Source organism: Ipomoea nil, unplaced genomic scaffold (genome assembly GCF_001879475.1).
Source record: "Ipomoea nil cultivar Tokyo-kokei standard unplaced genomic scaffold, Asagao_1.1 scaffold3199, whole genome shotgun sequence".
NCBI lineage: Eukaryota > Viridiplantae > Streptophyta > Magnoliopsida > Solanales > Convolvulaceae > Ipomoea > Ipomoea nil.
This window is the reverse complement of record NW_017619627.1, coordinates 507,525-522,844: the sequence shown is the minus strand read 5'-3', so window position 1 is coordinate 522,844 and position 15,320 is coordinate 507,525. Positions and strand designations below refer to the sequence as shown.

General features: G+C 39.9%; 2 protein-coding genes across 2 annotated transcripts; both read left to right on the top strand.

Annotated features, from left to right (window-relative positions):
- The first annotated feature begins 701 nt into the window (after positions 1–701).
- Positions 702–3,686, top strand: LOC109168428. The gene is made up of 4 exons (XM_019317451.1): positions 702–883; positions 970–1,895; positions 1,991–3,211; positions 3,298–3,686. Exons 1-4 carry the CDS (start codon positions 702–704, stop codon positions 3,684–3,686), a joined length of 2,718 nt encoding a protein of 905 aa, XP_019172996.1.
- A 196-nt stretch (positions 3,687–3,882) lies between these two features.
- On the top strand, positions 3,883–4,959 carry LOC109168427 (ATP-dependent DNA helicase PIF1-like). Its single transcript, XM_019317450.1, has one exon. The coding sequence runs from the start codon at positions 3,883–3,885 to the stop codon at positions 4,957–4,959; it is 1,077 nt and encodes a 358-aa protein (XP_019172995.1).
- The last annotated feature ends 10,361 nt before the right edge of the window (positions 4,960–15,320 follow it).

The window sequence follows — 15,320 nt, the reverse complement described above, 5'->3', positions numbered from 1 at the left end:
GGTCAAGTCAATTTGATCCGTAGCAATCCACCTAAAGCTGACCGTCCAAGTTTCTGCTTCGACTTAAATCTATCGCCAGAGTCGCAAATAGGTATAAACATATATTCAAGAAGAGTTTTTTAGTTGTCACACATTTATAATTATTCATTTAATATATAACCAAATTAATTACAATTGGATATTGTTCTTTTAGGGATGGAAAGTAATTATTGTATTACAAATGACAATAATATGAAAAGAGTCCTGGTAGAGTCAGAGAGTGAAACCATCCCGCAGTACCGCAATTTGTTACCAGACTTTCAGGAAGTTGTTGAACCGTTACATGACAATATGCCCTCAGTTAATGGTGAGTTCATATGAAATGTTGTAGGACAAAAACGTATTATATTTGGACTACAGTAAAATACATTATCATGCTAACTAATATATTTTTTTTTTTAGATTTTTATTTCGATCTTGGTGATCCAGAGTATCTTTGCGAGCATTGTAATTCAATTTTTTGGTACACTGAACGGTCAAGCAATTCAAAGTCATGTGAAAGTCCAAAATACTCTGCGTGTTGTGTAAATGGTAAAATAAAGTTGCCATTTATGACAAAGCCTCCTCAAAAGCTGTATGAGCTATTCTTTACATCAAACGATAAAAACAAATGTTTTTTAAAGAATATAAGGTCATATAACAGCATGTTTTGCTTTACGTCGATGGGTGAAAAAATAGATAGAACTATTAACAACGGAACATCGCCGCCGATATTCCGTATCAATGGTCAAAATTTTCATCGGATTGGAAGCTTATTACCTTCACATGGCATTCAACCGAAATTTGCCCAATTATACATTCACGATACAGAGAATGAGATAGAAAATCGCTTAAACTCTTTGAGGTATACTCTTTTGTGTTACTGAAATATTTTTGGTATATTATGGATTAATACAGAGTATCTTATATTATATATTCTTCCTTTTTTAGTGCCGAAAATAATGGTTCTGCGTTGCATAGTGAGGTAGTACATGACATTAAGCAAGTTCTAGATGAACACAATGTGTTGGTTAAGTCATTCCGAATGGCCAAGTCGTTTCTGGAGTCTAATCCTCAAAGTCAAATCAGAATGAGATTAATAGGAAAGAGGACTAAAGATGCCAGGACTTATGCGTTACCAACTACTTCCGAGGTTGCTGCACTCATTGTTGGAGATATAGACCCTTACATGGGTCAACGTGATATTGTTGTCGAGTGTAGGTCTGGAGCACTGAAACGAATAAATGAATTAAACCCGGCCTATTTACCATTGCAATACCCAATCTTATTTCCATACGGGGAGGATGGTTTTCGAGAAGATATACATTTTGCAACACTTGGTACAAAACGAGATTTTTCAAGAAAGAGTGTTTCACAAAGAGAGTACTTCACGTTCCGTATCCACGAAAGATCAAATGAGATCTCAACAATAATGTATGCCAGAAGGTTATTCCAACAATTCTTGGTTGATGCGTATACTATGGTTGAATCTTCGAGGTTGCTCTATATTAGGTCAAATCAAAAAGCTCTGAGGTGTGAGGCGTACAAAGGTTTGTCTGATGCGTTGACCCGCGGTGAAGTTCAACCCAACTCTCAAGGGAAAAGAATAATATTACCTTCAAGTTTCACTGGAGGAGCAAGATACATGATACAGAACTATCAAGACGCCATGGCAATTTGCAGATGCATAGGTTATCCAAATCTGTTTATTACTTTTACATGTAATCCTAAATGGCCCGAGATACAACGATTCTTGGAGAAAAGAAACTTGAAAGCTGAAGATCGTCCCGACATTGTCTGCCGTGTTTTCAAGCTGAAGCTAGGCTGTTTAATTAAAGAAATAAAGAATGGAAAACTATTTGGTCGTGTAAAGGCAGGTGCGTACTGCATGAGCTTATAATTGTCATTTTTTAGAATAATAATTATTATTATATGAAACTTCTATCTAACAATATGAATGCTTTTCTGACAGTAATATACACAATTGAATTTCAAAAACGTGGTCTTCCGCATGCCCACATATTACTGTTCCTACAAGCGACCAACGACTTTGCCAACCCGGCTTTTATGGACACGATCATTTCAGCCGAGATTCCCGACAAGTGTTCAGACATTGAGTATTACAAAGCTGTCGAAGAATTCATGCTGCACGGCCCATGCGGTGCTGCAAGGACTAAATCCCCGTGCATGGCAAATGGCAAGTGTTCAAAGTATTTTCCAAAAAGATACATTGATGCATCACATTTTGAACAAGATGGTTACCCGTTGTATCGAAGAAGGGATGATAAGAGGACAATAAAAAAGAATGGAATAGAGTTGGATAATAGATATGTTGTACCACATAAACGGTACTTGCTTTTGAAATACAAATCTCACATTAATGTAGAGTGGTGTAACCAATCTAGGTCAATCAAGTACTTCTTCAAGTACGTAAACAAGGGCAACGACCGTGTAACTGCTGAGTTTTATAAGACTTCGATGGATGAAGCGGGTAATGAGATTGTGGATGAGATAAACATGTACTATGATTGCAGATACGTATCTGCATGCGAAACAGCCTGGAGATTGTTTAGTTTTGAAGTCCAGTATAGGACTCCCCCGGTTGAGCGATTAAGCTTCCACTTGTCGGATTGCCAATCAGTTGTTTTCCAAGACGATGATAGTATTGATAATGTACTCAATAGAGAAACCGTTGGTCAAAGTATGTTTAATGCATGGTTTTTAGCCAACCAGAATTTCAAAGAAGCGAGTTTGTTGACTTACATTGAGATGCCTACCAAATTTGTTTGGAAAAAAGACATCCGTGAATGGCATCCAAGAAAGACCAATAGATCCTCAATTGGTCGAATATTCTATGTACCTCCAGCTTCAGGTGAAATATATTATTTGAGATGTCTATTGAACATAGTCCGTGGTCCAAAAAGTTTCAAAGATATTAGGACAGTTAACGGTGTTGAGTACTTGACCTTTAGAGATGCGTGTTATGCTCATGGTTTGCTAGACGACGATAAAGAGTACGTTGATGCTATAAATGAGGCAAGCTACTGGTCAACTGCACATTCATTGAGGAAGCTATTTGTTGTTTTACTAACATCATCCTCAATTATTAGACCCAAAAATGTTTGGAATCAAGTTTGGCAACATCTGTGTGAAGATGCTCAACACTATCAAAGAAGAATATTAAAACAGCAAGGTAAAATAACTTTTTTTTTACAATATACTTTTCAACAATGTTCTTAGCTTATAAATATAACAATTTGGATGTTGCTATTGTAATAGATTTGGTCTTAACAGAGGAAGAGAAAAAGAACTTTGGATTATTGGAATTGAAAAACCTGTTGGGGCAACAGAACAAGTCTTTAAAAGACTTTCCTCCGATGCCCACACCAAGTACTGATAATACAAGGTTGTTTCAAAATCGATTGGTTTTTGAAGAACTGAATTACAATTCGGAACAATTGAAGACAGATTCTGAACTGATGTGTGCCAAACTAACAGAAGACCAGAGTCTCATTTTTGATACTGTTATGCAAGATATTGCAACCAATAAAGGTGGATTATTTTTTGTTTATGGATACGGTGGGACAGGAAAGACTTTTTTTATGGAGAGCGTTATCCGCTTCAGTCCAGTGCAAAGGCCAGATCGTTTTAAATGTCGCATCAAGTGACATAGCTTCTTTGTTGTTACCCGGTGGCCGAACAGCTCACTCGAGATTTGCAATACCTATTGCAATAAATGAGGACTCTACCTGTAACATTAAACAAGGTAGCGACTTGGCTGAATTGTTGATAAAAACGAGCTTGATAATTTGGGATGAAGCTCCCATGATGCACAAACATTGCTTTGAAGCGTTAGATCGAACCATGCGAGATTTGTTGCGTTTTGTTGACCCTAATAGTGAAATGAAGACGTTTGGTGGTAAAATAGTCGTCCTTGGTGGAGATTTCTGCCAAATTCTTCCAGTAGTTCCAAAAGGTACACGTCAAGACATTCTTTCGTCCGCTATAAATTCATCATATTTATGGGATAGTTGCAAAGTTTTAAGATTGACTAAAAACCTAAGGCTAAGTTCGGTACACAACGGTGTGAACCGGCAGGCATTACAAGAGTTTGCTAACTGGATTGCCAATATCGGCGATGGAAAGCTTGGTGGGAGGAATGACGGATATGCAGAGGTTCAAATACCTAATCACATGTTAGTATCATCCGGGGGAAACGACATTAAAGCAATTGTGGAAAGTACATTTCCAATGTTTGCAGTTGGAAACACTGACCCTGAGCATCTGATAGGTCGTGCTATACTTGCACCATCGCTAGACGTTGTCAACGCAGTTAATGAATATATGACTGAGTTGCATAATGCCGAAAGCAGGTCCTACTATAGTTCAGACGCAGTATGCAAAGCCGACGGTGATAATGGTATACTTGGAGATGTACACACACCGGAATTCCTAAACAGCATTCGTGTGTCGGGTCTACCAAATCATACACTGAATTTGAAAATTGGCTCACCAGTAATGTTAATGAGAAATATTGACCATTCTCTTGGGTTGTGCAATGGAACTCGGTTGATAATCACAAAGTTAGCAGACCATGTTATTGAAGGCGAGCTTCTCACTGGTCCCAACAAAGGTACAAAAGTGTTAATACCCAGAATGTCAATGTCACCCTCGGATCCAAGATTGCCGTTCAAGTTTCAACGAAGGCAATTCCCATTGATGCTTTCATATGCGATGACCATAAACAAAAGTCAAGGCCAAACGTTGAGTCATGTAGGGTTAATACTAAAGAAACCGGTTTTTGTACACGGTCAGTTGTACGTAGCTGCATCTCGGGTTAATAATCCAGACGGTCTGAAAATACTGATTGTAAAAGACTCAAGTGCAACTACTACATCAACCACTAATGTTGTATATCATGAAGTTTTCAATAATTTGTAATTTTGTAATGTATTGTTTTTATATTACCAACACCTTGCAACTATTAGTAAGACACAATTTTCATACGTTTTTGCACTGTATTCCCCAATATATCACACAAATATTAACATAAAATACACACAACTAAAAATGTTTAAATAACATCCCGTGCATTGCACGGGTCATATACTAGTCTATATAAAGAGAGAATATTGGGGGTGGGTGGAAGCTTATTCAATTTGATTTACGGAAAAATCTACAACTACTATTTGAATGTGCATTCTAAATCTTCCATTTTAATAAGTCAAAAAAATAAAAAATGTCAATATGATTAGGCGTTTCATTTGGGGAGGAGACAGTGAAACCAAGGTGATTAGCCTGGTTAAATGGGAGTCAGTGATGCGAGCTAAGCAGGTGGGGGACTGGGGCTTCCAAAATTGCATGATGTCAACTTAACCTTCATGGCTAAGTTGGGATGACGTATGAGTATGATGACAGAGTCTGACAGCATGTGGGTAAAGGTCTGAAGGCAGAACAAGTGCGAAGGCAAATGGGCGGTTCTCGAAGGGCTTCGCATGGCAGCAAGGTTTGGAGCGCGAAAGATCATAGTTAAGAGCTATTCCATTGGCACAATACGGGGTATCCATTCGATCGCCCAGGGTCCAGGAAGATGGCGGAACATTATGCTTGTTATCAAACGTAAGAGTTGTCACTTTGAGGCAATGGAGTACATGAACGTTTTTAGAGAGCAAAATAGGGTAGCGGACAAGCTAGCGGAGTCTGCCCTCACCCATGCGCTTGGTAACCAGATCATTGTTCATCCGCCCTCGTTTGTTCAGGCTTTGCTCTGGGAGGATAAGATTGGGGTAAGAGTGCGACGCAAGAAAACTAGTAGTAGGACGACCGTGATGCACCATTAGATTCTCCACCGGGTTAAACCCTCCTTCTGTTCCAAAAAAAAAAAAAAATCATTTTCTTTAAAATATCTACAATTTTATTTGCGATTATGAAAACTTGAACACTGCATAAAGGTATACATTGACTAAACTTGTATAATAACTCGCAAACCATATAAAAGAGTGTGGTGCAATGGTGCATAAGACACATGGGAATGCGAATTAATACAAACTCAATGACAATGTCCTCATTGGTTAGCTAGGAGGCTCGATCTGGCATTCTTATTTATTAAGATGAGCGCGAATAGTAGTGCTAATTAAATAGAAGGAATAAGGTCCAAATTGTGCCCTGATCGAAACGTGAAAGTGCAATTAGGTCCCTGAACGTAAAAAAAGTGCAATTACCCCCCTCAACACCTCAAATATGTGCAATTTGACCTGATAGCAGGTTAACATCCCATCTAGCAGGTTGCATGTGTGACGTGGATGATGATTTGGCATTTTTTTTTGGAAAGATGACTTGGCATTTTTTTTTAATTTCCTTCTTTTGTCTTCTTCTTTACAAAACAACTAACTCTAGCAATTGTAATATTCCACCATCGATATCTTCTCTCAAATTTACAAGCAGGATAAATTTCATGAAAAAATATTCAATTTTACATAGTTATATAAACAACGAACAAGTTAATAGCTTTCACGAGTGTGGTTTGGGAATTTCTGATGCAGGTACACGGTGAATGGAATTTCTGATGCAGGTACACGGTGAATGGAATTTCTGACGCAGGTACACGATGAATGGAATTTCTGATGCAGGTTTGGGAATTTTGATGCGTGGTTTGGAAATTTCTATTGAAGCTTTGCCTTAATACACGGTGAATGGAAGAAAAGGAAATTAAAAAAAAAAATGCCAAGTCAGCATACACATCATTATATAACCGGTTGGATGGATGTTAACCTGCTATCAGGTCAAATTGCACATATTTGAGATGTTGAGGGGGGTAATTGCACTTCTTTTACGTTCAGGGACTAAATTGCACTTTCACGTTTCGTTCAGGGGCCAATTTAGACATTATTCCTAAATAGAATCTAGGTTAAACAATGGGACGTGGCGTTGTTTCATGTGTGAGATCGTTGAGGTGTGTGAGAATATGTGATTTTGAAATAAGATTAGAGTAGCGAATAAACTAAGGGCATCCACTATGGTTTTCTTTTCTTTTAAAATTGTAGGCTCAACTCTTCCATATTATCTTATAATCTCCTTTTATTTTTATTTTTATTTTTCTTTGATCATTTTTTTTTTTGGCCTTACTCATTCAAACACCTACATACCATATATTATTTTATTCACTTTTCTTTGGATCGTTATGCTGTGCATCCGTATGCACCATGCATGGTGCATACGGATGCAAAAACGACGTCATTTTATTAAAAATGCGCATCCCACTTAAAAAAAAAATTCAGTTTCGATTCTCCTGTTGTTCATTCATTCTGGAATTTTAGTTCATAGATTCTGAAATTTTAGTTCATAGATTCTGGAATTTTAGTTCATTGATTATGAATATTTAGACGTGAATCGAAATTGATTTTTTTTTCATTCATTATGGATATTTAGTTCATTCATTATGGATATTTAGTTCATTCATTATGGATTTTTAGTTCATTCATTCTGGAATTTTAGTTCATCGATTCTGGAATTTTAGTTCATCGATTCTGGAATTTTAGTTCAAATTATGCACAATATATTGTTGTTGCTGGGAATCGAAACTGATTTTTTTTTTAAAGTGAGACGCGCGTTTTTAATAAAACGACGCCGTTTTTGCATTCGTATGCACCATGCATGGTGCATGGTGCATACGGATGCACAACATAATTTGCCCTTTTCTTTCCAAAAGGTTGAACCTCAACCCTAAGGGCCCCCACACCCCGGCCCGACAGAGCATCTATGATGATGTAAATCATGGTAACTCAACTGAACATGAAACACAGAGGCTAGACCTTTGCTTACTGTGCACAAGGAGCTCCCCCACTTTTCAATAATTAATAATTTCAACTTTATAATAATAATTGTGATTTTAAATAAAAATAAATTTAAATAACAAAACAAAAAATTTGGAATTAAATTTTAAATACAATTTTTTTTGAAATAGTATATATATATATATATATATATATATATATATATATATATATATATATATATATATATATATATATATATACACTAGTTTTTTACGTGCATTGCGCGATTGGGATAATGCCCAATTTTTATTTTTATTTTGTTTTAAATAAGTACTTTAAAGTATATTAAGGAAATATTATATTGGAATTGAATGTTGAATTTGCGTATTTAAATAGGTAATTCTAAGTTTACAAATGCAAGATAATATAGTCAAGATTGATTATAATTGTCAATAAAATAATTGTATATGTATGGTTGAAACCAAATACGCGACATAAAGGAGAGCAAAATAAAAATTAGGGCATAATATAATAAATACATACTAATATTGAAGAGTTAACTGCTGATTGCCAAACAAGGATATTGCGAGGTAGTTTCTCCCTTCAATTTGGTGTGTGATTTGAGTACTCTTTTTGTCAATAAATACCCCAAGTTCGTAGTTAATATAATTGGCTTATTTATATTTTTTTTATTTTTTAAAAACAATTATTATTATTATTATTATTATTATTATTATTATTATTATTATTATTATTATTATTATTATTATTATTGTTATTGTTATTGTTATTGTTATTGTTATTGTTATTGTTATTGTTATTATTATTATTATTATTATTATTATTATTGTTATTGTTATTGTTATTGTTATTGTTATTGTTATTGTTATTGTTATTCTTATTTTTTATTATTATTATTATTATTATTATTATTATTATTATTATTATTATTATTATTATTATTATTATTATTATTATTATTATTATCATTTTACATGTTAATCTAAATAGCTAATTTATACAAATATCTTTAGGTGTATCCTCCAGCTAAAGGTTGTGTTGGACCTCCTTAGGCCCGAAAACCCAAAAACCAACACTGGCGCCGTCCGTGGGGATCGTGACAAAAGGTCACGTTTGCCTCTTTGTCCGAGCAATTTCGGAGAGCGTCTGGTGGAAAGGATCCACTACGGACGGAAGATTGAGAAGGTTCACGGAGAGCCGTGGACCAAGAAGAGGATTAGAGGAGAATCAAGCACGAATACTACACGTTGAGGTCAACAAGAGGTAACCATTACTATATAAATTTTATGTAATATTTAAATTAAAGTTGTCGGCAAAGAGTGGTCGGTCCATCACACTGAGGGACTCGGCCGGGGGAATCAAGAAGTCGGGACGCCGAATAAATGGTTCCCCCACCACGACCTTAACGGTAGATACCGTGGTCACAATTGTTTTCTCCATTTTTCTTGATTATATTGAGCTAGACAAGCAATATGTTGTTAAAATGGGGCTTGTGAAGGGGCTCTCCAGTATATATTTTAACTGGATGTCTCCAGTTCCAAGAAGTGGAATTTCTTAAATTGATATCGGTACCAAAGTTGTATGTACCTACCGCTACAATAAAAAAAAAATCAAGCGTGAGGATTTGATACAAATTGGTTCTAAGCTGGCAGTCAATACGCAAGGAGACAGAACAGACACGACATATATATCTGCTGAATATAGCAATTAAGTATACAAAGAGAGTGCATGTGTTATTGAGAAGACACATGCGGTGGAAAAGCACGAAAATAAAACATAGCGAAAAGAGAAAATTCAAGAAAAATGAGGAGAATCAGAAATTTGCACTCAGCGCTACGGAATACTCCGGATATATAAAGCTATAAAATACTCAGACCCATGAGGGTCTTGATCCGACCACATCCTTGGCATGAAGGGGAGCAGTCGGCGGTTACCAAAGACGCAAGCGGCTAGGAGGGCACTCGGCGAGAGTTTGGGAGTCGGTCGCGTGTCTCTTGGACTGCGGACTTGAAGGCACCGACTAAATTCGAAGAGCCGGTAGCGATGGACTCGGCACAGGAATGTGATAAGTCGAGCTCGTCTTCGAAGTCTCTCTGATCCGCTTATATAGTTGGCCAGTAAAGATCATTAGAGCCATACAGATGACTCTCTGCGTTTTGGAAAGTGCAATTAAGGCCAACATGCTCGGTAGAAATCGAAAGGGTCGACGGTGGCGAATTCTGATGATCGACTCGGGCTTGGGTGATAAGAACAAGAAGCCGATCGACAACTGATCAGCGGATTCGGCCTAAGGAAAGACCACCCATGGATGAATAGAACAATGATTAGCCAAGCTATTTATAAGCAGTTTCGCCTTGATAAAAGGGGCAAGAAAGAGACAAAATGGTGAAAATTGTCAACACATAGAAATTGCATGTGTCTCATACGCGGCAGAATTAAGAGAAGCAAGAAAGGGGGTCGGCTAAAATGTATGCAGAAGGAAAAATATAATGTCAGAATGTTGGTGAACCAACATGAGATCACCACGTGATGAAAATGAGGGGATTGATGAATCTTACGTCACAGGAGGTTGATCGCCTGCACTGCTCGAAATATTTGGCTACCAAGAAGACAAAACTAACATGCCGCTGCCGTCATTATCCTCCAAGATTCTTCCAGCAGCTGTTGATTGAAATTGGGTGAAAATTTCAATTTCCTAGAGGTGCTCTTTTGGGAAAGAAGAAAAGTGAAATGGCAATGGTTCCGACTACTCTGACGAGCAGCGAAGGTCGCGTCCATAGCTACTGTTACAATGATGAAATTTCACCGCGCAATTCGCGTATTCGAGTCCAAGACTCGGCCAGGTCATGCATGGTCGAGGATGCAATGATGAATCTAGCGAGCTATGCGAGCCCAATGGTCAGTCGCGACAGCCAGTCAGGCTTCTCTGCCTCGGCCCTTGGATAATTGTCACCCGCCTTGCGGCTCTGCTTCACTAAGCTACTGAAAATCTACGGCTCAAGGTTGTCATATCCAGCCACTACTTATTTTGCGGCCATGGTTCGTTTCAACCCACGGTGATGAGGCAGCACTATATCAGTTCAATTCCGGAGGGATTCCCGATAATTTGCAATAGAGTGCTTAGCCAAATTCCCTTCTGCAGAAACATAAAGGGATCTCTCCGTCGTCGCTCTCTATGGCCAAGATCAAGAAGCTGGGGGTTGGATGATGAACTGGATTGTAGAATACAGCGATATCGAAGAACCAGATATGGAAAAGAGAACGCAAAAAAAAAAAAAATGCGATCACAGAAATCTTTTTACCAGGAAAAAATCAGACATGTTGAGGGGAGGAGCTGATTTAGCCTTTTTGTAGTAAGGGCGCGAAAGGAAGCAGATGATTTGATCCTCCAGCTTGTTCTTCGTGAGGAGCCGGATCTCCATTGCGGATCACTCCTATTCGTCGATTAACGACAACCGAAGATGGCAAATCAGCAGCTGAATCAATTCGTCGGAGTTATTCGCCGCGCAAGCTAATGGTAACCACCGACTCTGAGGGGAAGTTGGTAGAAAAAAGCTGGTAATGGTGGACCCGGTACAGAAATCTGGCTTGGTAGGAATCTGGTTGGTGAAGACCGTGGATGTACGCAGCAATGGCGGCAATAAGGAAAGAACATATTCGCATATGGGAAAATTACACATAAAAATATGGAGCTCAGTACGTGATAGTACATCCGTTCCTATTTTAAAATGACGTTACAATGGGAAATACGCGCTTACCATAAATGTGCGAGCCTTCTAATGAAAAGGAAAACTCGATGAGCATGGGAATTATATTAATGTAACCATTGAGTCAGTCGTCGAAGTCGGAGATAATGGAAGGTGATATAGAGGCTTTAATTACCAAGATATCGGCTTCTAGGCCACCATGCAGTTAGTCGTCGAGCTTCTAGACAGCGTGCCTGCCTCCCAGCTTCACTTCCTCGCCGACTCCATGTTTTCCATGCAGGATGTTTCATAGTAGAGGGAGATGCTTGCAGTGTTGAGACAGGGTACATCGCCCATGCTACCGAAAAATACCGGGATCAACTCGTGCGCAATAAGCCTGAGCGAAAGGAGTAGTCGGACGTCGTAGACGAAGGAGTCGAAGTCGGTCACCATGAATGTCTGCGCCGAAGTCTCTACCAGTGTTGGCGAAGTCTCACTCGGCCACTCTCGATCTCTCCTTTTCAATTCGAGACCACGAGACTCCGCTCTCCGAGGTTCCCGCTAGCGGCTCTGGCGATGGGCTTATAAAAACCGCTAAAATCATAGCCAAAAAGACTGAGAGGAAGATTGGTCGTGATCACCTCAGGCACGCTTGGATTCTCTCGTAGAATATGCAATCCCCAAGGTAACTTATTTCACCTCTGCAACCACATCCGGCTGATTGTAGTCAGAGAGATCCTCCGCATTATCTCAGAGCTTCTACTGGTTCTCACTACGGTTTCTGTAAATATGGAGAGAGACTACCATCAACTCTTAATGGGAAATACTTGGCCGACTTCACCGAGTCCCCGTGGGTATTTGCTATAAGCGTCCGCGATTGTTCCGCCGAGTCAACGGTGTCAACCATCATGCGATCGGACGCGGAGTGGGAGCAGTATGTCATTCCCACCGATGAGAGGAACACGACACTCCCATCATTTTTTCAAAAGGTACAACACCGCAAAACCGCCTTCGCAAAAAAAAAAAAAAAAAAGAAAAAAAAAAAGACAACTAGTTGTCACTAGCATGGATGAGTCCTCGAATATTCTCTGACTTGGCCAGAAACTCGCTAAGAACGGAATTGAAGCATTCCTTACATGCTGAGTAAGGGTCTGATAAAAGGAAGTAAGAAGTCATCAAACTTGCTGTCTAATTGAGGGACTCGGCGCTGTAACTCACGTAGGAAGTCGGCAAGGAGAGCATTCAGCGAAGGTTAGGGAGTTGGTTGCGTAGCACTCGGACTGCGGAGAGGGGGACCGCAGGCATGCTGTTTCCTTTAGAAGATGGTATTGATCTGGCATTTATGGGGAACGTATATAGGGCATCCGTATAACCAAATTTGATGAGCGGGGAAGTCGTACAAACCAAGTAATTCGGGTCTGTATGTGAACGAGCAAGGAGAGAATGAGTATATTCTTAGATGGGGCACGCATGACATGGACGACCTCGAAGCTGGAGATATTTGATGAACAAGAGCCCGAATCACGACACATCTTGCAGCTTACTCAGGGCTATGCGCAATCTTGGTATACGTTAAATTCAATGCTATGAAGATTTAAAAATTCAATTGTGAAGGATTGGTAAAAGCTATGGAAGAAAATAAGGAGGCCAGGGCTCGACTCCTCTTGCCCCAGCGTTAATATTTTTTCAGCTCGGTGGGAAATACTAAGGTGCTAATAATAAGGTGCTTCAAAACCGACTGCCCGAGTATTATCATTTACGCGAGTTTGAAGGATGGATTTTTCGACATATGGCGAGTTTAATTTCCAGTCACATGTGCCGCGCAATAGACTTGGATATATTCTGGGCATGGCAAGAAAATATATTCCAAGATATTGCTCATGGTATTTCTCATCTACAAGGGGCTACATAAAGGAAGGAAAAGTAAAGCTACAACCGCGAATCACCCCGACTAAAAGACGCGAGTCAGTAAAGAAAGATCCAAGAGTCCAAGCTCTCAGATGTTTGTTAGAAAAGAATAATCATAGCCAGGACTCGCCTCGAGCAAGGACTCGGCGAGAGAAAATGAAAAGAAACAAGGGCTAGGACCCTTAGAAAAAGCCAAAAGAGTCACCTCGACTAAGGAACTCGGCAAGAAAAGATAGGAAACAAGGGCCCAGACCCTTAGACGTTTCCGAGAAAAAGCCTACAGGAGTCGCCTCGACTGAGGGACTCGGCGAGTATAGAGAGAAACGACGGGGCACTGACCCTAAACTGTTTCTGAGATAGAAAAAGCCTAATGAGTCACCTCGACCGAGGGACTCGGCAAGAAAAGATAGGAAACAAGGGCCCAGACCCTTAGATGTTTCCGAGAAAAAGCCTACAGGAGTCGCCTCGACTGAGGGACTCGGCGAGTATAGAGAGAAACGACGGGGCACTGACCCTAAACTGTTTCTGAGATAGAAAAAGCCTCATGAGTCACCTCGACCGAGGGACTCGACAAGAAAAGATAGGAAACAAGGGCCCAGACCCTTAGACGTTTCCGAGAAAAAGCCTACAGGAGTCGCCTCGACTGAGGGACTCAGCGAGTATTGAGAGAAACGACGGGGCACTGACCCTAAACTGTTTCTGAGATAGAAAAAGCCTAATGGGTCGCCTCGACCGAGGGACTCGGCAAGAAAAGATAGGAAACAAGGGCCCAGACCCTTAGACGTTTCCGAGAAAAAGCCTACAGGAGTCGCCTCGACTGAGGGACTCGGCGAGTATTGAGAGAAACAACGGGGCACTGACCCTAAACTGTTTCTGAGATAGAAAAAGCCTAATGGGTCGCCTCGACTGAGGGACTCGGCAAGAAAAGATAGGAAACAAGGGCCCAGACCCTTAGACGTTTCCGAGGAAAAGCCAAAAGGAGTCGCCTCGACTGAGGGACTCGGCGAGAAATTAAAGAAACAACGGGGCACTGACCCTAAATCGTTTCTAAGTAAAGAAAAAGCCTACAGGGGTCGCCTCGACTGAGGGACTCAGCGAGAAAAGAGAAAAGAAACAAGGGCTCCGACCCTTAGACATTTCTTAGAGAAAAAGAGAAAAGAAACAAGGGTTCCGACCCTTAGACGTTTCTAGAGAAAAGAGGAAAGAAACAAGGGTTCCGACCCTTAGACGTTTCTAGAGAAAAAGAGAAAAGAAACAAGGGTTCCGACTCTTAGACGTTTCTAGAGAAAAGAGAAAAGAAATAAGGGTTCCGACCCTTAGACATTTCTAGAGAAAAGAGAAAAGAAACAGGGGTTCCGACCCTTAGACGTTTCTTAGAGAAAAAGAGAAAAGAAACAAGGGTTCCGACCCTTAGACGTTTCTAGAGAAAAGAGGAAAGAAACAAGGGTTCCGACCCTTAGACGTTTCTAGAGAAAAAGAGAAAAGAAACAAGGGTTCCAACCCTTAGGCATTTCTAGAGGGAAAAGGAGCTACCACCGAAGAGTCGCCTCGACTGAGGGACTCGGCGAATAAAGAAGGAATCGAGGGTCCGAGCCCTTAGAAGTTTATTAAAGAAAGAAAAAGTTACAGCCAAGATTCACTTCGACGGCTAAAGAGAAAGGGGCTCAGAGCCAGAAGGTCACATCCACTGAAGCAGTCGGTCATACGGCAAACAAAGAGAAGTCATGAGGATGGAGTCGTGTAGAATGTTGAATAAAGAGTTGGCAAAAATTGAGGGGGCTAATAAAGGAAATTTTGAGGCAAGAGAATATACTTTTCCATGCCCTGCTAAGCACGAGACATAGAAAAGTGAGGGACTAGTTGATGGGGTGTGAACCCCGTGGGCTCGGGGCCCAAGAAGAAAAGAGATAAA